The sequence below is a fragment of the Salvelinus namaycush genome, chromosome 11 (assembly GCF_016432855.1).
Source record: "Salvelinus namaycush isolate Seneca chromosome 11, SaNama_1.0, whole genome shotgun sequence".
Taxonomy (NCBI): domain Eukaryota; kingdom Metazoa; phylum Chordata; class Actinopteri; order Salmoniformes; family Salmonidae; genus Salvelinus; species Salvelinus namaycush.
The window spans coordinates 22100143-22123618 of NC_052317.1; the positions used below are offsets into that span (position 1 = coordinate 22100143).

The 23476-nt window shown below is 40.4% G+C and overlaps 3 protein-coding genes across 3 annotated transcripts; 2 read left to right on the forward strand and 1 right to left on the reverse strand.

Moving 5' to 3' along the window:
• The first annotated feature begins 3403 nt into the window (after positions 1–3403).
• LOC120055913 (dnaJ homolog subfamily C member 5B-like) lies at positions 3404–8662 on the forward strand. Its single transcript, XM_039003960.1, has 4 exons — positions 3404–3521; positions 6868–7081; positions 7236–7407; positions 8275–8662. Exons 1-4 carry the CDS (start codon positions 3415–3417, stop codon positions 8358–8360), a joined length of 579 nt encoding a protein of 192 aa, XP_038859888.1. The 5' UTR covers positions 3404–3414; the 3' UTR covers positions 8361–8662.
• A 605-nt stretch (positions 8663–9267) lies between these two features.
• LOC120055912 (E3 ubiquitin-protein ligase TRIM63-like) lies at positions 9268–18752 on the forward strand. Its single transcript, XM_039003958.1, has 9 exons — positions 9268–9751; positions 10136–10311; positions 14021–14201; positions 14532–14627; positions 14822–15055; positions 15352–15374; positions 15460–15584; positions 15824–16212; positions 18059–18752. Exons 1-9 carry the CDS (start codon positions 9584–9586, stop codon positions 18152–18154), a joined length of 1488 nt encoding a protein of 495 aa, XP_038859886.1. The 5' UTR covers positions 9268–9583; the 3' UTR covers positions 18155–18752.
• On the reverse strand, positions 18546–19519 carry LOC120055914 (corticoliberin-1-like). Its single transcript, XM_039003961.1, has one exon. It carries the CDS (start codon positions 19409–19411, stop codon positions 18896–18898), a length of 516 nt encoding a protein of 171 aa, XP_038859889.1. The 5' UTR covers positions 19412–19519; the 3' UTR covers positions 18546–18895.
• Positions 19520–23476: the final 3957 nt, after the last annotated feature.

Consider the following 23476-nt stretch of genomic DNA (forward strand, 5'->3'; position numbering starts at 1 on the left):
ATGTATAGACCTACTTTGGAAGAAATCTAAATCAGTTACATGTTAGTCTGGACACATTTTAGTTGAAAACTATTGTTTTTACTTGATGTGTATCTTTATTGCATTGTTGTTCTACATTGTTCAGATTCTAAAGGAAGTCTAGAGGACAGCCTAGATGGAGTAGGGGTGAGGAGTATAGGCAAACCTTCTTAAAGGGGCAATCCGCAGATTAATCAATAACAAAGCGGACACCCCACCTCTGTTTTGGTAAAAAGCTGAGGGATGAGCCTGGAGAAATGTAACCATTCTTAAATTCATAGACAGAGCTATTGATGCAAGGACTGACCATCCAATATATCAAAATTATAGTTTTAAATGTGTTGAGGCTATACAGGGTTTGTTTACATTTAAATTGTTTACAAACATTGGAGTAAAACAAGCTTATATTTAGGGTTCTGATGGGGTACGACAGTTGAACTAAGCTCATGAGTCATGTATAAGTTATATTTTTCAAGATTCCCGAGTGGCGTAGCGGTCTATGGCACTGCATCTCAGTGCTAGAGGCGTCACTGCAGACCCTGGTTAGATTCCAGGCTGTATCACAACCGGCCTTGATTGAGAGTCCCATAGGGCACAATTGGCCCAGCATCGTCCGGGTTTGGCCGGGGTAGGCCGTCATTGTAAATAAGAATGTGTCCTTAACTGACTTGCCTAGATAAATAAAGGTTAAATAAATAAACAAAAAAATCAATGAGTATATATAATAAATTCATAAATCCAGACATGGATGTGGCAACTGCAGATTGGCCCTTTAAACAAATATGTAATTTGCAGAGAGTAATTTGACTGAAGCCCTTAACACAGGAAACATGCCTGACAGAACATTAAACACGTTGTCCCCTTCCTAAATGGCACCCTATCTCCTATATAGTGTACTACTTCTGACCCCTGGACTTTGAGAGAGAGAAAAAGCCTCATCAAACCATGAGCTCATGATAGGACAAGGGAGGTGTTATTTGGTAAAGTAACGTTGTGCTAGTCATGCATGGGAGCTCCAGGCCAGCAAAGGCAAGCTATGGGGCAAGGATTTACATCTGCAGCTAAACTAAGGTACAGTGCTGATGCTGCAACATGAACTCACCATATACAGTACAGACCTTATGGCAGCTAGCTTGTATCAAGACAGATAGAGTAATCAAAGAGAAAAATAACACCAACCTTGTAGGTACTCCATTTCACAAGCAAAATGTTGTTGCACATTTTTAAGGATTCTTTAAATGGATGTAAGATGTGTTTACACTAATACACTTTTCTACATCATTTCATGTTCTCTATGATTGTAACTGAAGCTTTACTACACCTATTATTCCAACGGCCAAGTAAAAGGGTATTCATTTCAATTAATGACTTCCCCAACACAGTGTTTTCACCACAGACTAGTCCCAGCGTAGACATGCTTTTCGTCAGCGGGACCCTTGAGGAGCCAGCCAGGAAGCGACTAATACAGCACAGGTGAGTCTTCCATCTGGGTGTTTCCCAGGAGGCCCACACTCGTGTGTTTGTTTGTGTCTGTCTGTCTGTGTCTGTCTGTCTGTCTGTCTGTCTGTCTGTCTGTCTGTCTGTCTGTCTGTCTGTCTGTCTGTCTGTCTGTCTGTCTGTCTGTCTGTCTGTCTGTCTGTCTGTCTGTCTGTCTGTCTGTCTGTCTGTCTGTCTGTCTGTCTGTCTGTGTGTGTCTGTACTGAATGCTCAGTCACCACCATCACATGTCATCCCACAGGGAGGAGTCCAAATAACAATTATGTCTCAGAGATTAGCAGAGGTGACCTCTAATCAGAATCAATGACAGGGTTTTTTTTCTCCCAAACTGTCAGAGGACAGTTCATAAAACAGGAAGGACTAACTATTCACTCCTCCTGCCATATGTTCACTTTATCAGCCATATGTGTTCTCATCAAATCTGATACTTTATATGTCAAATCAAATCAAAACACATCTTATTTGTCACATGTGCAGAATACCGTGAAATGCTTACTTACAAGCCCTTAAAAACAATGCAGTTTTAAGAAAAATAAGAGTTAAGACAAAAAAGTACAAAATAAACTAAAGTAAATAAGTTACACAATAAAACAACAATAACAACAACTGGGGTACCAGGACTGAGTCAATGTGTGGGGTTACAGGTTAGTCCAGGTAATTGAGGTAATATGTACATGTAGGGAGGGGTAAAGTGACTATGCATAGATAATAAACAGAGAGTAGCAGCAGCGTCAATGCAAATAGTCTGGGTAGCTATTTGAGTAATTGTTCAGCAGTCTTATGGTTTTGGGGTAGAAGCTGTTAAGATGTAACTGGCATTGCATTATATGTACAACGTTATATGGCATTACAATTTTAAAAAATCCAAGTTCTTCAGTGCCTCCAGACTGCAGTACTGTAACAATACACGAAACATTCCTGTGAGTTTGTCACCACCCTGCGATGAAAATATGCTATTACATAAAACAGTGACAGTAAGCTACAACAAACCTTTGCAAACTGGAAAGAAGTTGTATTCACAACTATCCTCCCCTACCCATTTCCATGAACTACTGTATGTGGCACTATTTCCTATGATATTGTGAATGTAGGCCCTACCTTAAAATATTTTCATTTTGAACAGAAATCACAATATTTTTCCTCAATAAGAGTTACAAATTTGTTCACTACATCATAAATAACCATTGTACACATAATCACTTGATGGTGTGATCTTTGGGTGGTCAAAACACCTGTTCAACTTGAGATGATAACTTGAAAAGTAAACCTGTCATGTGAACTTCATGTCAACATAAACCTCTTGTTTTATCAACCAGATACAGAAACTATGAAGTCATCTCTCCATATTGATTCTCGACCCCCAGTCCCTAGTCATAGTGATTCTAAAGAAGAGCCCTCTCCAGCATCTTGCCCTCTGTTCTCTCAGACCCCTACCCAGGAGTTGTCATGCCTACATTCAGTCACACAATTCAAGCAGCAGACTGTGTTGGCTGAAACCTGATCAAGGCTACACAGGAGTGTATAGCAGGCCCATTGGTGGCCTGTGAAACTCAAGCCCTCTAGTTTCTGAATGTTTTATTTCACCGCGTCTCAGGTTTAGTCTGACAAACAGTAGCTAGCAGTCCACTGCAACTCCATCATTACCATACACCTCACCAGGTAGACAGAGGACTTTAACTGAGGACTTTAATACTGTAACGAAATAAGATGGCTACTGCAGCATACTATTAGAACAAGGAAGCCAGGTATCTATTTTGTGCCTTTGGATGATAATTTCTTGATTGTGCATTTCTTTGCTGTCAAATATGAGTTCCATGGTTTGACTGAGTGTATTTTTTAAATAGTTGTATTGGTTTGAATCTAATTGACCCTCTTTCTCCAGCAGGTAATGGTTGTAGGATGTCTGAACCAAGGCAGCGCTCTCTGTCCACCTCAGGGGAGTCTCTGTATCAAGTTCTGGGGCTAGAGAAAGGCTGTAACCATGATGACATCAAGAAGTCCTACAGGTGGGAATTGACAACAAAGGCACCAGCAGTTCACAATGATCAATCAATCTATCTATCTATCTATCTATCTATCTATCTATCTATCTATCTATCTATCTATCTATCTATCTATCTATCTATCTATCTATCTATCTATCTATCTATCTATCTATCTATCTATCTATCTATATCACATCTACACTGACTGTACAAAGCATTAAGAAGAAAATAAAATAACATTTGTCACATGCGTCGAATACAACAGGTGTCGACCTTAAAATTAAATGCTTACTTACAAGCGTTTAACCAACAATGCAGTTCAAGAAATAGAGTCAAGAAAATATTTACTAAATAAACAAAGGTAAAGAATCAAATTAAAAGTAACACAATAAAATAACAATAACGAGGCTATATACAGAGGGTACCGGTACCGAGTCAATGTGCGGGGTTACAGATTAGTCGAGGTAATTTGTACATGTAGGTAGGGGTAAAGTGACTATGGGGGTTAGGGTAATTAAATAGTCCGGGTGGCCATTTGATTAATTGTTCAGCGGTCTTATGGCTTGGGGGTAGAAGCTGTTAAGGAGCCTTTTGGACCTAGACTTGGCGCTCCGGTACCGCTTGCTGTGCGGTAGCAGAGAGAACAGTCTATGACTAGGGTGGCTGTAGTCTTTGACAATTTTATGAGCCTTCCTCTGACACTGCCTAGTTTACAGGTCCTGGATGGCAGGAAGCTTGGCCCCAGCGATGTACTGGGCCGTACTCATTACCCTGTGTAGCGCCTTCTGGTCGGATGCCGAGCAGTTGCCATACCAGGTGGTGATGCAACCAGGTGGTGCAGCTGTAGAACTTTTTGAGGATCTGGGGACCCATGCCAAATCTTTTCAGTCTCCTGAGGGGGAAAAGGTGTTGTTGTTCCCTCTTCACGACTGTCTTGGTGTGTTTGGACCATGATAGTTTGTTGGTGATGTGGACGCCAAGAAACTTGAAACTCTCGACCCGGTCCACTACAGCCCCGTCGATGTGAATGGGGGCGCGTTCGGCCCTCCTTTTCCTGTAGTCCACAATCACTATCTATCACATCTATGTCTATCACTATCATATCACTATCTTTCACTATCATATCTATCACATCTAAATCTATCACTATGACATCGACACTCAGTGGCCAGTGTATTAGGTACACCACCCTGTTCACGAAAATGGTTAGCTTCTACAGACAGTGAGTCACATGGCTGTGGCTTGCTATGCAAAACAGGCAGACAAGCATTCAGTTTCTGTAAGATTGAACGTTAAAATGCTCAAAATGAGTGACCTAAGCGACTTTGAGCGTGGTATGATCATCGGTGCCAGGCGTGCTGCTTCCATTATCTCAGAAACGTCCGGCCTCCTGGGCTTTTCTCGCACGACAGTGTCTAGGGTTTACAGAGAATGGTGAGACAAACAAAAAACATCCAGTCAGCGGCAGTCCTGTTGGGCGAATACAGCTTGGTGATGAGAGATCGAAGAAGAATGGCAAGAATCGTGCAAGACAACAAGCAGGCCACAAACAGGCAAATAACAGTGGTGTGCAGAACGGCATCTCGAAGCGCACAACTCGTCGGTCCTTGTCGAAGATGGGCTACTGCAGCAGACGAACACACTAGGATCCACTCCTATCAGATAAAAACAAAAAGAAGCAGCTCCAGTGGGCACTCGATCACCAACACTGGACAATTGAGGAGTGGAAAAACATTGCCTAGTCCAACGAATCTCATTTTCTGTTGCGTCAAGCTGATGGCAGAGTCAGGATTTGGTGTAAGTTGCATAAGTCCATGGCCCCATCCTGCCTGGTGTCAACGGTACAGGCTGGTGGCGGTGATGTAATGGTGTGGTTCATGTATTCCTGGCACACGTTAGGTCCCTTGATACCAATTGAGCAACTTTTCCATCCCACAAAGAATTCTGGTTGTTCTGGAGGCAAAAGGGGGTCCAACCTAGGGTGTACCCAATAAACTATCACATCTACACTGAGTATTAAGAACACCTGTTCTTTCCATGACAGACTGACCAGGTGAATCCAGGTGAAATCTATGATCCCTTATTGATGTCACTTGTTAAATCCTCTTCAATCAATGTAGATTAGGAGGAGGAGACAGATTAAAGAAGGGTTTTTAAGCCCTGAGACAATAGACATGGATTGTGTGAATGTGAATAGACAGAAAGATGTAAGCACCATTGAACATTTTTTGGTAGTAGGTGCCAAGCGCACCGGTTTGTGTCAATAACTGCAACGCTGCTGGGTTTTTCACGCTCAACAGTTTCCCGTGTGAATCAAGAAAGGTCCACCACCCAAAGGACATCCAGCCAACTTGACACAACTGTGGGAATCATTGGAGTCAACATGGGCCAGCTTCCCTGTGGAATGCTGTCGACACCTTGTAAAGTCCATGCCCCAACGAATTGAGGCTGTTCTTAGGGCAAAAGGGGGGTTGCAACTGAATATTAGGAAGGTGTTCTTAATGTTTTGTACACTCAGTGTATATGTATCATATACTGTATTCCACATGAGATGTTGGGAAGAAATTATGTTATACTGTAGACACTTGTACCAGGATGAATCACATTTTCCATTGCAGTGCTAGGAATATGGAACCAAATATTACACTTTTAACTAAATGTAGTACACTGTAAGTGAAATTGTCCAAATACTTATGACAACTTCAAATTGGGGTCTATATACATAAAGTTCTTTCATTTCTAAACGGTAAAACCGATATGTACGAACATACCCTCAAATTAAAGTTGACATTCTGTGATGTCGCTTCATAAAAAATGCTGGAGTATAGAGCCAAATTAAAAGTGTTATCTTCACTGTCCAAATAAATACACAGGGGAGTGTATGTGTTATGCCCCTATGACCTATTTTGTTGGAAATGGTTGCTGACATGCCATTATTAAATGCAGACACGAATAACCCCTAATGATATTCATGTTTTATATTCTCTGAACTATATCTTGAATGAATTAGCCATTTTTATGAACATCACTATCTCTGAAGTAGTTTATAATACAAAAAAATACATTTTCAGAGCATGTTCGCTCACCTCATCAGACACCACATCTCCTCTGTGTTGTCTTCTACCAGACACTAGATGGGGGCAGTGGATCAAATGGTACATTAACTAACCTATACAAACAAGTGTGTCTAGATATGTCAATGAAATACCAGCCAGAGAGCGGGCATAGAGCCTCTATCTTTGCACATTATCTCTCATCCAGTTTCTGAAACCACAAGCGAGAGGTTCACCAAGTTCTGCTGTCCATTTTCTACCCTGATTTTTGATATTATTGTGTGTTCATTGATTTACTTTTGAATGTCTTTCAGGAAATTAGCTCTGAGGTACCACCCGGACAAGAACCCTGACAACCCAGAGACGGCAGAGAAATTCAAGGAGCTCAACAGCGCCAATTCCATTCTGTCAGACGTCACAAAGAGAAACATCTATGACAGCTACGGCTCCCTTGGCCTTTACGTGGCCCAGCAGTTTGGAGAGGAGAATGTCAACACCTACTTCATGCTCTCTACCTGGTGGGCTAAGGTGAGCCTTCACAATCATAAAGAGTCCCTGGATGATTTGCTGTGAGTCCCTGCATGTGTGTGTGTATGTCTGTGTGTATGTCTGTGTGTGCATTAGTTCATGATGGCATGTTGGTTTGTTTGTGTTGTGTTAACCTATATCTCTCTCCGTTCAGGGTCTCTTTGCCCTGTGTGGCGTGATAACGGGGTGCTACTGCTGCTGCTGCCTGTGCTGCTGCTGTAACTGCTGCTGTGGGAAGCTGAAGCCCATGCACCCCGCAGAGGGAACAGACAGCTATGTTTCCCCTGAAGACCTGGAGGAGGAGATCCAGTACGACATGGAGACTGGTGAGGGAACACACACACATGCACACACACACACACACATACACCCATAAGCACACACAGGCTCACACACACAAGCATTTCACACTTGAGGAGGGCAAGAGGCAAAGGGAACAACAACTCATATAGTTAAAGTGTACGGCTTGCAAGCACCAGTAGACAGATGGTCCCGTCACACCACTAACACACTTCACAAGAAGGAACTGATGACCAATGCCCACATGGTAAGGTGAGCTTACTTTACACCAACATGGAGGGAAGTGAAAGTTCATGACTACCTCCCACATACACAACAATGTGTGACCAGACTTAAGAAACTCACAGCTACCCTTGCCGCTACGATTTCAACAGCACAATATTCATATAACATCCATTTAGGTAAGCTGATGGAGAAAAAAATCCCTGTTTATAAATTACAATTCTCACTGTGAATGTTAGTTTATGACATGTTCAAAAATGTATGGGAAGCAGTGTAGCCAGATAAATAGCTAATTATTTTCGACAACTCATAAATTATGGGAAGTGAAGGAGCAATTATGTACAATGTGTAAATGTCTCCGCGGTTTCAACAACAAGTAGATGAGCTAGATTTGTGTTGATGCGATACATCCTTCTTGCGCCAGTCAGAACCATTTCCTATAACCTCTTAGGAAAATAATAGATGAACAAATCATTTCTAAACATACCTTTACATCTTCTGCAAACAACAAACAAACTAAACATACCGTTAAATAGCAAAGTTTAACATCAGTGTATCCCTGAACAGAATGAGAGAAAATACCACAATAAGAAGGACAAATGTATCTATGCTGATCATCTGATATTGTAGGGATTTTCTGTGTCGTTATTCACACTGTTGTCTAATCCTAGATGTGGACACTCCGGTTGTGCACCAGCCAACTAATTCCAGTGAGAAGACACAGTTGATTGGGGATGGGCACCGAAGCTACACCTGAACTTGGATGTCTATAAACAGTAGCGGCACTAGACTACATAAACACTACACAGCCTATTTCTATGTCAATGGCTGTTCCCACACTCAAACCCAATTGCATTGTCAGTGCTTTTGGTTGTTTTTATTCACTTTTCTTGATTTCAGTTTTGGGGTTTTCATTGGATGTAGTTGATGCCATTGTTCCCCTGGAAAACCAATCCACCATCTCCATTCACTGAACTAAACACTCTGGAGTGCATTGGTTTGACTTGTCACCTACAGTACACTACAGACAGCTCAGTGTGGAAAGATTACGTGTATGTATAAAACACAACTAAAGTATTTGGTCGAAATTAAATGTATGATTTTATCTATCTATACAGTCAACATGAAATGGTATCTGATTATTTTGGTATGAGTGTGGTATATATTTGTTTTAAGTCTTCATCCTGAGGAAAGGTTCTGAGTCAGTGGGACTGCGGTATTACTTACAGTATCAGCGTAGTGTAATTACTTAATTTATTTTTAAAATTAGGCGACCAGTGTTCCGCAATAGATCATGTTTGTCATTGGCAGGTGGACTGGAGTCTTTTAACATTGATTTCAATCATTTCGTAGATGTAGGCTAACTTGCATGTTTTCCACAAAAGCATTCTTGCATTATAGTGCAGTTTTTTCAGATTGACAACTCTAAACATAAAATGAAGTTATAGACCGCTATTCAACAGTCTTGCCTGTGTTTGTTAGAAAGGCTCCACCCGGGGTGAAGTCTAGACACAGCTCTAGGATCATTTCCCCCTCCCCCAATCCTAACCTTAACCATTAGAGGGGGAAATGCAAAACTGACGCAAGATCAGCGGCTAGCGGCTATTTCAGCCTACTCTGTTTAGTGGAGGTATGGGCCTACCCCTTCCTGTTTCAGAGGTGGTAACAGCTGGACTCCCTAACCCTTCTCATGACATTTTCATATATGGGCAAGTAAGCATGACAACCCTTGACGTGGGGGTTTCTAAAAACAGCCTGTGACACTCAGTGGATTGCCAGCTAGGGAGCAACGCGATCCGTTAGAAGAAACTTTGAGGACCGCAACGAGCGCCTGAGCAGGCCCAGTGACTCTGCATTGTTCAAAAGGAGTAGACATCTTTGATATTTGCCAAGTCAGTTCTTTAGGGATTGGGGGACCATTGGGGGACCATTTGTTGGTATCCCTAAAGACCAGTAGTGTTTTTGTTTTTCCACTGTGCAATGAGTATCTCTCTGGGGTATTCACATTCCACAAAGCAAAACAGCACCATGGACAGCTTGGAGAAACAGCTCATTTGCCCTATCTGTTTGGAGATGTTTACCAAACCGGTGGTCATTCTCCCTTGTCAACACAACCTTTGTCGAAAATGTGCTCAAGATATTTTCCAGGTAGGTTGGTTATTATACAGCTGAACTATTCACTTTTAACCTTTACTGCTGTCTTTTGATGGGCTATGTAAAGTTACAGGTTTATCTCTGTCAAAAACCATTCATATACATGTACAGCATTCTGAAATTGTAGTGAAGGTATTGCTCATCCTTCAATTGTCACTGTTTAATTACCACTTATTTGGTAATGTTGAAAATAAACAAAAAGTGTTTTGTCAACATGTATACCTCTTGACCCATGCCATTTCCCGATTCATCTAGCACATAAGTTCAGTAACCAATGCAAATACTACTAACCTATATCAGACAACATTAGGCCTATATTTAAAAAAAATCCATGACCGGCTTTATCTAACGCCATTACTGCTGTCCTGATCTGTGTAGGCCTCAAACCCTTATCTATCGACCAGAGGAACCACTGTGACTTCAGGGGGGCGTTTCCGCTGCCCATCCTGCAGACATGAGGTGGTCCTGGACAGGCATGGTGTCTATGGCCTCCAGAGGAACCTGCTGGTGGAGAATATCATTGATATGTACAAACAGGAACAGGAGTCCTCAAGGTGAGGAAATAAAGGCCTCATAAGAGAAGACAATGGGTCTAAAAAATGGGTCTAAAAAATGGGCCTAAAACAATGGGTCTAAAACAATGGGCCTAAGACAGGCAGAATATCATTGATATATACAGCAGTCCTCAAGGTTAGACACTGCATGCCTATTTAAAATGATTGCGGCAGACAATCTAGTCAAAGGCACTCAGTAGTAGTCCCATGTATGTCTGGCCCATTAGACATACAGCAAACCACCACACCAACAAATCTGGACATCAAGAAGACTACATATTATCCAAAACAACATATAGAATGAATATGAATACTACTGATGGGAAATGGAAAATGAAAGGAGAATATACAGAATGCACAAAACATTAAGAACACCTGCTCTTTCCATGACATAGCTGAATCCAGGTGAAAACTGTGATCCCTTATTGATGTCACTTGTTAAAATCCACTTCAATAAGTGTAGATGAAGGGGAGGAGACGGGTTAAAGAATAGTTTTTTAAGCCTTGAGACAATTGAGACATGGATTGTGTATGTATGCTATTCAGAGGATGAATGGGCAAGACAAATGTTTTAAGTGCCTGGTAGGTAGTAGGTGACGGGCACACCGGTTTGCGTCAAGAACTGCAACGCTGCTGGGGTTTTCACGCTCAACAGTTTCCCCTGTGTATCAAGAATGGTCAATTTCAGTTTAATCCACCAGAAAAAAACTGAACAAATAATACAACAAATATTGTGGTTAAACTAATACTAATATATTTTTTAAAAAGCATACATTTTTTATTCACTTTTTTTTTTTAAAGGAACAATTTTGTAAATGATATCATGAATAGGACTGGTGGAGTTAAGTCACACATGCAGCTACCATATGGAAATGTCTGCTCTACCCAAAATTACAACTAACTAATTGCAGCATTAGGGCAAAAATGGAAGAGGAAAGTGGAAGGGGGAAAAAGTAGGGAACTTGTCTGTCGGCCCTGCATTAAAGACCATAATTGGTTACAGAAAATTGTGATAAATAAAAAAGCATACCAGTTTCATTTAAGGACCAAAAAATTGACAGCTGTGCCATATACAGTTGAAGTCGGAAGTTTACATACAACTTAGCCAAAAACATTTAAACTCAGTTTTTCACAATTCCTGACATTTAATCCTAGTAAAAAATCCCTGTTTTAGGTCAGTTAGGATCACCACTTCATTTTAAGAATGTGAAATGTCAGAATAATAGTAAAGAGAATGATTTATTTCAGCTTTTATATCTTTCATCACATTCCCAATGGGTCAGAAGTTTACATAGACTCAATCAGTATTTGGTAGCATTGCCTTTAAATTGTTTAACTTGGGTCAAACGTTTCGGGTAGCCTTCCACAAGCTTCCCACAATAAGTTGAGTGAATTTTGTCCCATTCCTCCTGACAGAGCTGGTGTAACTGAGTCAGGTTTGTAGGCCTCCTTGCTCGCACACGCTTTTTCAGTTCTGCCCACAAATTTTCTATAGGATTGAGATCAGGGCTTTAAAACTGAGTTTAAATGTATTTGGCTAAGTTGTATGTAAACTTCCGACTTCAACTCTATATGTATGTATTTACGTATGTATGTATGTATGTATGTATGTATGTATGTATGTATGTATGTATGTATGTATGTATGTATGTATGTATGTATGTATGTATGTATGTATGTATGTATGTGCAAACAAATGTATTGGGGATTGGAAGTGATGCAGACAATTACATTGATGGAAGCTACAGTCTATCTGCAAAAAGAACTGCAACACTGCTGGTGTATCAAGAAGGGTCTACCACCCAAAGGACATCCAGCCAACTTGACACAACTGTGGGAAGCATTGGAATCCACATGGGCCAGCATCCCTGTGGAACGCTTTCAACACCTTGTAGAGTCCACACCCCAACAAATCGAAGCTGTTCTGAGGGCAAAAGAGGATGCAACTCAATATTAGGAAGGTGTTCCTAATGTTTTGTACATGCAGTGTATATTTGTTTTTGTAGAGCACTATTGTGAAATCAGGTTTGACTCATGGGTGGCTGGACAAGTAGCCTGTTAGTTTGAACTATTTTTATAATGTAGGCCAGTGAGGCAGCAGTCAGTTAAGAGAGGCCTATTTTTATTGCACTTTGAGCCGTACTACATTTTCTAAACGTCAATATAGTATATCTTCTGCTTTTAGGAGGGATAGACACACAAGTACTTCACAAAAATAGTTGACCTTTTGCAATTATGTTAGCACAGCTGACAACTGTTGTCCTGATTAAAGAAGCAATAAAACTGGCCTTCTTTAGACTAGTTGAGTATCTGGAGCATCAGCATTTGTGGGTTCGATAACAGGCTCAAAATGGCCAGAAACAAAGAACTTTCTTCTGAAACTCGTCAGTCTATTCTTGTTCTGAGAAATTAAGGCTATTCCATGTGAGAAATTGCCAAGAAATTGCCAAGAAAAAATAGTACCCGCAAAACACCAGTCTCACTCTCAACAGCGAAGCGGCGACTCCGGGATACTCAACTAGTCTAAAGAAGGCCAGTTGTATTGCTTCTTTAATCAGGACAACAGTTTTCAGCTGCGCTAACATAATTGCAAAAGGGTTTTCTAATGATCAATTAGCCTTTTAAAATGATAAACTTGGATTAGCTAACACAATGTGCCATTGGAACACAGGAGTGATGGTTGCTGATAATGGGCCTCTGTACGCATATGTAGATATTCCATAAAAAATCTGCCGTTTCCAGCTACAATAGTCAATTACAACATTAACAATGTCTACACTGTATTTCTGATCAATTTGATGTTATTTTAATGGACACATTTTTTTGCTTTTCTTTCAAAACAAGGACATTTCTAAGTGACCCCAAACTTTTGAACGGCGGTGTATGTTTTCAAAATACAACTTCTGTCACTAAATATACACTGTAGATTCCCTACAGAATATGTATCTACAGTATCTACATGTAATTTACTTACTGTAACTACATTAATGATAGTCTCTGGAAAGACGTCATCTGCTCTTGCTATTTTTGCGTAATCAATGTCATGTTATTGAGTATATTGCAGCGACAAAATTAATACAATTTTCACATGGACACGTTGTTTGAATCGGTGTGAAAAGCACAGCTCTGGGTACCAACAGTGTGGTAATCAATTAACCATGGTTTACATAACACAAGTGTGCTATTAAAAACAGTTATTCCAAATGTTAACATACTCTTGGTTGCCAAATAAACATAAATGACAAAGTAATGGCTATTCTGACTTGCCAACATTCCACAAGGAGAAAGTCTGTCTGTACTACATTGTTTTATTTACTTTTAAGTGACATTATTATGGCTTAAAGAGAGACACTTAGTCTTTGAGTCTCAAAGACATCGTTTTTGTGACTTTCCAGTGTGACGGACGTTACTCTGCTTGTTTAACAGTATAGCTTCCTCGCTCACAAACCCCGGTTAACTCGGTTAAACCAGGGCTGTTGAGTTTTTAAAAAGGTCACAGGGAAGTCTTTACCAAATGTGTAGTGTTACAGTCTTAGAAAAAAGGGTTCCAAAAGGGTTCGCCGGCTGTCCCCATAGGAGAACCCTTTTTGGTTCCGGGTAGAATCCTTTTTGGTTCCAGGTAGAACTCTTTTTTTTCTAAGAGTGTATTAAACGGGATCCCCTAAGTATGACTGTAACCTGTACTGTAGCCCTCTGGTTCAATCTGCAGCAGCAAGCCTGAGCCTGAGCCTGCCAGGTGTGACCAGCCCATGTGTGAGGAGCATGAGGAGGAGAAGATAAACATCTACTGTGTGACGTGTGGCGTGCCCACCTGCTCTCTCTGCAAGGTGTTCGGAGCCCACAAAGACTGTGATGTGGCCCCACTCAACACTGTGTTCAATAAGCAAAAGGTTAACTTATTTATTTTACATGTACTGTCTATCTCCTTTTTAATAACGATGCTTTACAGGTATACACTCTTAGCACTGTTTTTTCTATTTAGAATCTAGGTAGAACCCTTTTGAGTTCCATGTAGAACCCTTTACATATAGGGTTCTACATGGAACCCAAAAGAGTTCTACCTGGAACCAAAAATGGTTCTTCAAATGGTTCCGCTATGAGGACAGCTGAAGAGCCCTTTTAGGTTCTAGATAGAAAAAAAATGAAGAGTATCATAGTTTGTACATACAACGACCTTCTTTGTAAAATAATGATGAACCTCCTCTGTGTGTGTGTTCCAGACTGAGTTGACTGACTGTATAGCCATGCTAGTGGGGAACAATGACAGGATTCAAGGCATCATGAGTCAACTGGATGAGACCTGTAAGACCGTTGAGGTGAAGCCTTCAACCTTTTCTCCTTTCTTATGTTTCATCTATAACAGCATTTACACATTGTATAAAACTGCAATAATATTGATGGGAAAAATGTATTGTTTATTTTTATTCACCCTAATTTTGACTTCTGACAATATCTATGACCCAGTTATCTGTCGGCTTGACCTTACAGTACAATCATGGCTGTCTTCCAGGAGAATGGCAGGAGGCAGAAATCCAAGGTGTGTGAAAGTTTTGATCACCTTTATGCCATCCTGGAGGAGCGGAAAGGGGACATGACCCTGAAGATCAACGCAGAGCAACAGGAGAAACTGGACTATATAAACAGCCTCATGAGGAAGTATAGAGAGCACCTGGAGAACATGGCAAAGATCGTGGAGACAGGGATACATACAATGGAGGAGTCAGAGATGGCTACTTTCCTGCAGGTGATGACACACTTTTTTTTTGTCCAGAAGGGACAAGAATGGCCTTTATCTACAAAGATAACAAATTACTACCACATAAAATAGGCATCTGAAATTCTGCATCAGTGACATATCAATATTATATAAAGTTATATACCATGTCTAAATAAAAAGTGTTAACATGCTATTACAAACATGTTGTCTTCTGAGATGTCTTCTGAGATTTCTTCCCAGAAAACATGTTGTGCAATGTATTCTAATGTTTCGCATCAGAGCTTTCTGAGAACATTATTCCTTTCTCATCTTTGCTCCCACAGACTGCAAAGCCTCTTCTACAAAAGTGAGTACACATACACGTTTGCCAGTTTTAGTCTGTAGGGCTGATCTGTAGAACAGTGTACCTTTGATCTCTCTTTGTCCACCAGGCTCGTTGCAGGTACTAACATCTCCAACCTGGACAAATTGGAGCGTGGCTATGACAACATGGATCACTACGCAGCCAACTTTGAGCGGGAGAGGAGGGCACTGCTCACCATAGACTTTGTGAAAGGTAGGGAGTATAATGAGTATTATGAGTACACCACCGCCGGTACACTCTCTTCACCTCCCTTGGCATTTCAATGTTCTTTCACAATGTGACCAAAATCACTTCTTCCAGTGCCATAGAGACTGTGTTAACTGATGACATACAGTAAATAACAAGAACAAGATCAAATAAAAACTCAGTAGAAGCACTTTCCAATTATACAATAAAAACAAATCTTGTTTTGAAATCTAATTATTGTTCAGATGATGAAGATGATGATGATGAGTTTGAAGATGGAGAAGAGGAAGTAGAAGTGAGTGGGGTGACAGGGGTGACCCGTACAGAGGTGTCTCCTACTGCTGCAGTGGCGGCAACGGTTGGGGCCAACCCTCCAAAGCCCCAGCTGACATCACCCCCACCCCTGCCTCAGAGACCTACTGAAACCCTAGGCGACACCGCTACACTGGCCACCCCACAGGCCCCTGCCCATGTAACAACCCTGGTACAATTCCCATCCTTAAACCCAACCCCAACTGCCAGCGCACAGGCCCGCGCCACAACCCCAGTCCACTTCCCAACTTCAACCACAACCCCAGTCCAGTTCCCAAACACAACCCCGGTCAACTTCCCATCATCAGAGCCACCGACACAGGTGAGAGAAACATTTGTGAAACAACTACAGCCTAGCCGGGAGATTTACTGTAAATGTCTCAACATAATAAATTATATAATAATAACAATACATGAGCCGTGGCTAACTCCATTCCAGCAGCCGTCTTGTAAGGGCCTTTAAAGAGAGTGTGTATTTCTCAAGTAAACCCCTCGGCACTGACAGTCGATGTCACATTTGAGTTCACTAACCGTATGGTTATTGGGCGGCAGGTAGTCTAGTGGTTAAGAGCGTTGGGTCAGTAACCGAAAGGTCACTGGTTTGAATCCCCGAGCCAAGTAGGTAAACAAATCTGCCGATGTGCCCTTGAGCAAAGCACTTAACCCTAATTGCTCTGGATAAGAGTGTCTGCTAAAGAAAATCTAAAATTAATATTGCTTGACTTTAATCTCTTGCCCTCTGTACGAGGAAGAAATGGTTGTTGAAACCAGTCAATAACCAGTCTGTATCAGAATATTCCAGTCATTGTTTAAAGCAGCTGTGCTCTGCTCAGCTCTGAGTTAGCCTGCATGGAACCTGGCCTGTGTTACAGAAGTGGCTTTCACCTCAGCAGGAGGCTTTAATGATGAGACACCTGCCTGCTCTCTGGTTGCCGGGGCACTGCGTGTGAGGGGTGATGTAGGGAGGGGGAGGCTGCTGTTTTCATTGGGATAATTATCAGCCACTCTGTTACATGTCATCACCATTGAGTTCATTTACATGTGGAGTGCTAATTTGAATGAGCATATAGTTCACACCAACATAATCAGGTGGATTCAAATTAGAAGTGAAAAGCCACCTGGAACAGTTTGTATTCATTCCAGAGGGGAAAAGAATTGGCTCGGATGGCCTACTGCTTGATAGAGGCGATTATCATAAAGGGTCTTTGTGTGTGTGTGTGCGTGTGCGTGTGCGTGTGTGTGTGTGTGTGTGTGTGTGTGTGTGTGTGTGTGTGTGTGTGTGTGTGTGTGTGTGTGTGTGTGTGTGTGTGTGTGTGTGTGTGTGTGTGTGTGTGTCTGCATAACCTAAAATCATCACCTCATGTTGCATACAAGAACACTAATAATCCTGAATAAATAAAGCTGGGTTGTTTTGTTTCTTCACAGGAAGTATTTGTCTATGTCACAGTTGCGGCTTTGTTTATTGTACTGCATCAGTTTTGGAGACTGATGAAGTCTACAATTATTGAGCGTTTGTGTCGGATATGTTTGTTTCTTCATTTGGGCACTCACTAATACTTAAGCAGTCAATCTATAACACTTAAAAGGTTACCTTTAGATTGAAAACATGAGAAGCTTCAATTCCGTGCAATGTTCTTTTATCAGGTCAAATTGCTGTCTGCTATTGTGTACTCTGAGGTTATTGTATTGGTATGATTATGGTAATTCAGGACATCATGTTGATTGATACAGGAAATCATGTGGGCGTGGTTGTGGGTGGCTATTTGTGTGGTGAGATAAATATATATTTGTATTCGTATTTGAGATACGAATTTGTATTTCGTATCTCATAGTAGCTCTTTAGACTACAAAATATTTGATTTCCTTAATGAAAATTGTGTTAAATTAGTGCTTTGGATTATGAAAAAAAACAATATTTTCCACTCAGAATGTCAGAATTGTTCCTTTGTTTTAGTTCATTTGCATGGACATGCCGACATTTTATAGATATCAGAAATATGTCTATGTACTCTGTCCAAATAAGACTTTACTTGTTCAGTATGCATTGCGAGTAATTTGATCCCATTTAGAAACCCCATTCTGAACAATTTACTATTTATAATTTGAGTAGCTTCGCAATAGTTCAGTGACACAAGGGACATCTAATGGTTTTGCTCTGTTTTTCACAGATGTCCTCTGATACGGGATCAAGTCAGCAAAACACAGATGACAAAGATGGACCCAAACACGTCTTCTCCTTTTCTTGGCTGAACAACCAGAAGTAGATTATCATCTTACCTCAAGACTATACTGAAATTGTTGTAATACTCCATTGTTTTGATTGAGTCAGCATCCTGCTGCAGGAACGGTTTAAATAAGTACTCTGTTACCGTTGAATAACCGTAATTTATCTGTAAATGCTCTCTAGCACTTACAGTATATTCGTCATACTGTGAAAACAAACGTCATTGGGCTGATCTCTGACTTGAGAAAACTGTGCGTAATTTGGCACACCTTTGCGCAATAGATTTACGCGCCAGTCAGAAGAACAGCCGGAATGAATTTATACACTCAATTTAGGCTACACAGCAAGCAATAAATGTAACTTTTCAACTTTTTTATTACAAATATAAATATTAGACATTCTCTTGCACAACAAATGTGATTGGTTGCTCATATTGTATTTTATTATCAAACTTTAACCAGTTGTACAATGAGAGGGAATTTCAGAAAGAGAGGATGAATGTGTGACTAACAGTATATACAAAACATGTTATGCTTGAATATAAATTAAGACAAAGGATATTTGTTCAGTTTCAGCATGTTTGCTATGTTTGCTTCTCATCAAACAATGTAATAAATATACAGGGAATTACAACTCGATTTTACAGCTCTCGTTTAAATAAATACAAATTATAAATAAAATAACGAACGTTAACCAATTAAAGAGTAATACAGAAATGGAATAGTACCGTACACTTTGCAAGATGTAAACAAATTATTTGGCAAATGTGTTTCTAACACTTTCATTTCCCGAATATGTCCATCATTTTTCGGTTACTATTTGCCTGCTGTGCTAATTGCTCGGCTCGAGCCATTTCTAGAACTTCCCTCAGCAGGTGGAACGTCAGGTCCAAAGAGATCGGTGGCTCTTCGCCCGGCCCGGACCTCTTTCCTATTTCCATGGAATCACCCATCTGGTTAGCGTAGCTGTTCAGAAACCGATTGATGTCACCGACTTTACCTTGTAGAAGGCGCTGCGTGAGCTGAAGTTGTAAAGCCCTGTTGACCGTTGTTGAGGGCGCAGCAGCTCCAGGAGCTGTGTTCGGCGAGGAGGACTGGAGCGAATTTTGATTGGAGTTGTCTAGCCGAATGAAGTACTCCTCTCCTAGTCGCAGAAGAATAGGGAGTTGCTGTTGCAGCTCCGCCTGTAGATTGTGGGATGGATGGACCGCCCGGGGGGTTTCAATAGCTCTACATTCATAGCGAGGTTGGAAGGCACCAAGTAGAGCCACGGCGAAAACGAAGACATTCACCTTCATCTCAGGAGATTGGGAGGAATCTGAGAATTAAATGTAGGCTCATTTTTATCATGTGCATAATCACTATTTAATTAATTAAAGTGAAGATGCATGTTAAGTAGCCTAGGCTGGGAGTGTCCCTTTGACAAAAACTTGTATTTTCATATGCCACAAAGACTGATTTTGTATTTTACATGTATTTTATTTGCATTGAAAAAAATAAAAGCAGTTGCTTATGTTGTAATTGCTTATTTAACTATAATATGTTATTTAATTACTTTTCAATTCCCTTTTATGTTAACTATGTCCACCTCATCGAATAATATTATTTAATACTGTATACAAGTATTAAGTACTGCATTTTATGGTAAATAGGCTACATTTCCATCAATAATTAAATGATCTGCACACAACACCACAACTATTTCCTTAAATTAAACAAAAAAATGAAGTGGTTGTCAAATACCTGAGTTTAACTGTGACAGAAGATGTTTCTGTGAAGTTGTTATGAAAAGGATATCTCTTCTACAATAATTGTGCCTTCCAATGAACCTGCAACAGTGCGTTTTCAAAACAGCATCGAAACAAGACTTATATATCATAGACCTGAGGCCATCATCGCGCTCTGACATGAATCATGATGGTCTGCGCAAGCGCTAATGTAAAGAAGTCAAGGCAACACCTGAATATGAATGGGGAGCATCCCTCAGTCCACAATGGTCCCACAATGGGGTTAATATCAGATGAGTCATAAAGTAATTGGGATGTGTTGTTTTCTAGAGTGCCATTGTTCAACTAACTATGGATGTGGCCTTGCTCCTGAATGAATGAAAAAATGAATGATATGGACAGTGGTACAGGGTTAATAGTAAAATGCAATCATCATCTTCACCACCACCATTATCACCACCACCACCACCATATTTCTGATACAGATTTTTACCCATAACAAAGCAAGGAATTCGTTTTGAATGACTCAATACTGTTTGTTCCAAAGTGGATGCAAAGTATTACATACTGAACAAATGCAACATGTTTCATGAGCAGAAATAAAAGATCCCAAAATGTTCCATATGCACAAAAAGCAAATTTCTCTTTAATTATGTGCACAAATTTGTTTACATCCCTGCTAGTGAGCATTACTCCTTTGCCAAGATAATCCATCCACCTGACAGGTGTGGCATATCAAGAAGCTGATAAACAGCATGATCCTTACACAGACCTTGTGCTTGTGCACAAACCTTGTGGTGGGGGCAATAAAAGGCCAATCTAAAATGTGCAGTTTTGTCACACAAAACAATGCTATAGATGTCTCAAGTTGAGGGAGCGTGCAATTGGCATGCTGACTGCAGGAATGTCCTATGCCCTCCCAGGCCCACCCATGGCTGCGCCCCTGCCCAGTCATGTGAAATCCAATGATTAGGGCACAATGAACTTATTTCAATTGACTGATTTCCTTATATGAACTGTAACTCAGTAAAATTGTTAAAATTGTTAAAATTGTTAAAATTGTTGCATGTTGCGTTTATATTAGGTTTTGGCCTTTCTAGGGAGTTTTTCCTAGCCACCGTGCTTCTACACCTGCATTGCTTGCTGTTTGGGGTTTTAGGCTGGGTTTCTGTACAGCACTTTGAGATATCAGCTGATGTACGAAGGGCTATATAAATACATTTGATTTGATTTGATATTTTTGTTCAGTATATTTAAAACAGGTGATTCGATTTGGCAGGGGTCAATGCAACGGCAAAGGTCCAGGTACACCTACCAGCCTGCCAAGCTGGCAAGCGAGGTGGGTGGCTTGCACTTATAGAATACAGACCCTTGTGGCCTTTTCCAACTGAAATTATTTGGATTGAATCATTAACATTTCACACAGGACAACCTGAAATATCAGAACAGATTACGAGGTAGAAGTTGCGTTTGAGGGAGAAAATAAAGCAATTACCTAAGTATTTCACTGAATCATATTATCGCCTATTAAAGAGTAGGTTATAAATATAGTTGATTCATATATAATGAAATATATGACCTTATAGCCTAGGTCTCAATCTGTTCACATCTGTATGTTTACCTGACTGCACATACACAGAGAAGAGATGAGCAACATCCAAGGCATTATAAAGGTATGGCCAGGCCGCTCCTGTAGCCAACTGCTCCTATAGCCAAATTCACTCTTGTTTTTTTTCTGCAAAAAAACTGCAAAGAAAACCACCTAAGAAAGCTAGAACCACAGATAAAAGAGAGTTAGAAAAAAGCACTAGGCCTACTTCTTTGCTAGAAGAACAGCTACTGGGGTTAGGCTATATCAGCTGATCATTGCTAATGTAGGGTAAACAGCGAGTTAGCTAGGCTATGCTGTCAAAACAGGCTAACTACTATAGTATTTACTGACAAACAGTCAACCTGCAGTTGCCCACTTCCCTGTCCCTGACTGTGAGACAAAACATTCTAACAATTCAAAGTAACCTACTGGTGTTATTCATTTCCAACTCACCGCCTCGAGCCAAGTCTGGGACCAAAACGCTCATCAACAGCTTCTACCCCCAAGACATAAGACTGCTGAACAATTAATCAAATAGCTAACTACTATAGTATTTACTGACAAACAGTCAAACTGCAGTTGCCCCTTTCCCTGTCCCCAACTGTGAGACAAAACAGTCAGGGACCCCTACCACTGCTGCTACTCGCTGTTTATTATCTATGCATAGTCACTTCACCCCTGTACCCCCGCACACTGACTCTGTACGAGTACCCCCTGTATATAGCCTCTTTATTGTTATTTTATTGTGTTACTTTATATTATTTTTTACTTTAGTTTATTTGGTAAATATTTTCTTTACTCTTCTTGAACTGCACTGTTGGTTAAGGGCATTTCTGTTGTAAGGGCATGCACTGCTGTAAGTAAGCATTTCACCGTAATGTCTACACCTGTTGTATTTGGCGCATGTGACAAATAAAGTTTGATTTGATGCTTGTCCAGTCGTCTGCGCACTGCTGTGCTTGTGGTGGAAGAAGGGAGGAGGAGGGTACTTTTTTCAAGATGAATAAGTTCTTGAGAAATGATCTAGTTTGATAGGCAATTCAATGCATTTAACGTTACAAGAGAGAATTGAGACTAAAAATAAAAATAAAAGTTGCCTAATTAGTTCAAAAGAGCACTTTTTTAATAGGAGGGCAAACGGGAAGGTGCTCCAGAACCCCTAGCGCTTTATCTGTGCACATGCCTGGTTATGGGTTTAGGTCAGCCTAAAACCCTGGCATTATGCCAATAATGCACAAAGTGTAGGTGTATGAAGTTGACATTTGAATGAACAGTCCACTGGACTGTAGAAGTGGGAGAGCATGGCAAACCGTTTTCATGCTTACATAAGAAACATTATTTGAGCTCAGGCTATGTAACACACTTTTTCACTAAGAATTATGTTATAAAAAAATTAGGTCATACATCCCTTCAAGGGCCAAGTTTCACTAAGATCATAATTAGAGCTGTTAAATGTTTCTCTTCCTACAATAAATAAGTCCAGGGTGCGTCCCAAACGACACCTTATTATCTATACTTCTTTTGATCGGGATCTGGATATCCATGTTCTATCAAATAAAATAAAATATATCATATAAAATTGTATTTGTCACATGCGCTGAATACAACAGGTGTAGTAGACCATATCATGAAATGCTTACTTACAAGCCCTTAATTAACCAACAATGCAGTTTTAAAAAATGTAGTTAAGAAAATATTTACCATGACTATTGACTACAGACTATTGATTCAGCAGTTACAGTCATATTAAAGATTAATTGGGAAAATGACTAGAGATACAAACAGTTGTTCAAACAAAATGTTCCACTGGGTCCAGGAATGGAAATAGACAGGAATATCATTAGTCAAGGCAAGTGTATTCGTCATAAGCACAGGATACACATGGTAACCAGTACAATGAAATGCTTACTTGCAGGTTCACCTCTCAACAACGCAACATAACAAGAAAATAAATAAGCTCAATGGAATAAAAATAGAGTACATTTAGCAGAATTTAAATTCAAGAAAGTCACTCAAATAAATGCACAGTAGGATATTTACACATG

What these genes read in the sequence shown, in the direction of transcription:
- LOC120055913 (XM_039003960.1), top strand. Translation starts at nt 3,415, where the DNA reads ATGTCTGAACCAAGGCAGCGCTCTCTGTCCACCTCAGGGGAGTCTCTG. An exon ending in GACATCAAGAAGTCCTACAG is followed by an intron (nt 3,522 to 6,867) that starts GTGGGAATTGAC and finishes AATGTCTTTCAG; the next exon opens with GAAATTAGCTCTGAGGTACC. An exon ending in TCTCTACCTGGTGGGCTAAG is followed by an intron (nt 7,082 to 7,235) that starts GTGAGCCTTCAC and finishes CTCTCCGTTCAG; the next exon opens with GGTCTCTTTGCCCTGTGTGG.
- LOC120055912 (XM_039003958.1), top strand. Translation starts at nt 9,584, where the DNA reads ATGAGTATCTCTCTGGGGTATTCACATTCCACAAAGCAAAACAGCACC. An exon ending in AGACCTGTAAGACCGTTGAG is followed by an intron (nt 14,628 to 14,821) that starts GTGAAGCCTTCA and finishes GCTGTCTTCCAG; the next exon opens with GAGAATGGCAGGAGGCAGAA. An exon ending in AGATGGCTACTTTCCTGCAG is followed by an intron (nt 15,056 to 15,351) that starts GTGATGACACAC and finishes TTGCTCCCACAG; the next exon opens with ACTGCAAAGCCTCTTCTACA.
- LOC120055914 (XM_039003961.1), bottom strand. Translation starts at nt 19,411, where the DNA reads ATGAAGGTGAATGTCTTCGTTTTCGCCGTGGCTCTACTTGGTGCCTTC.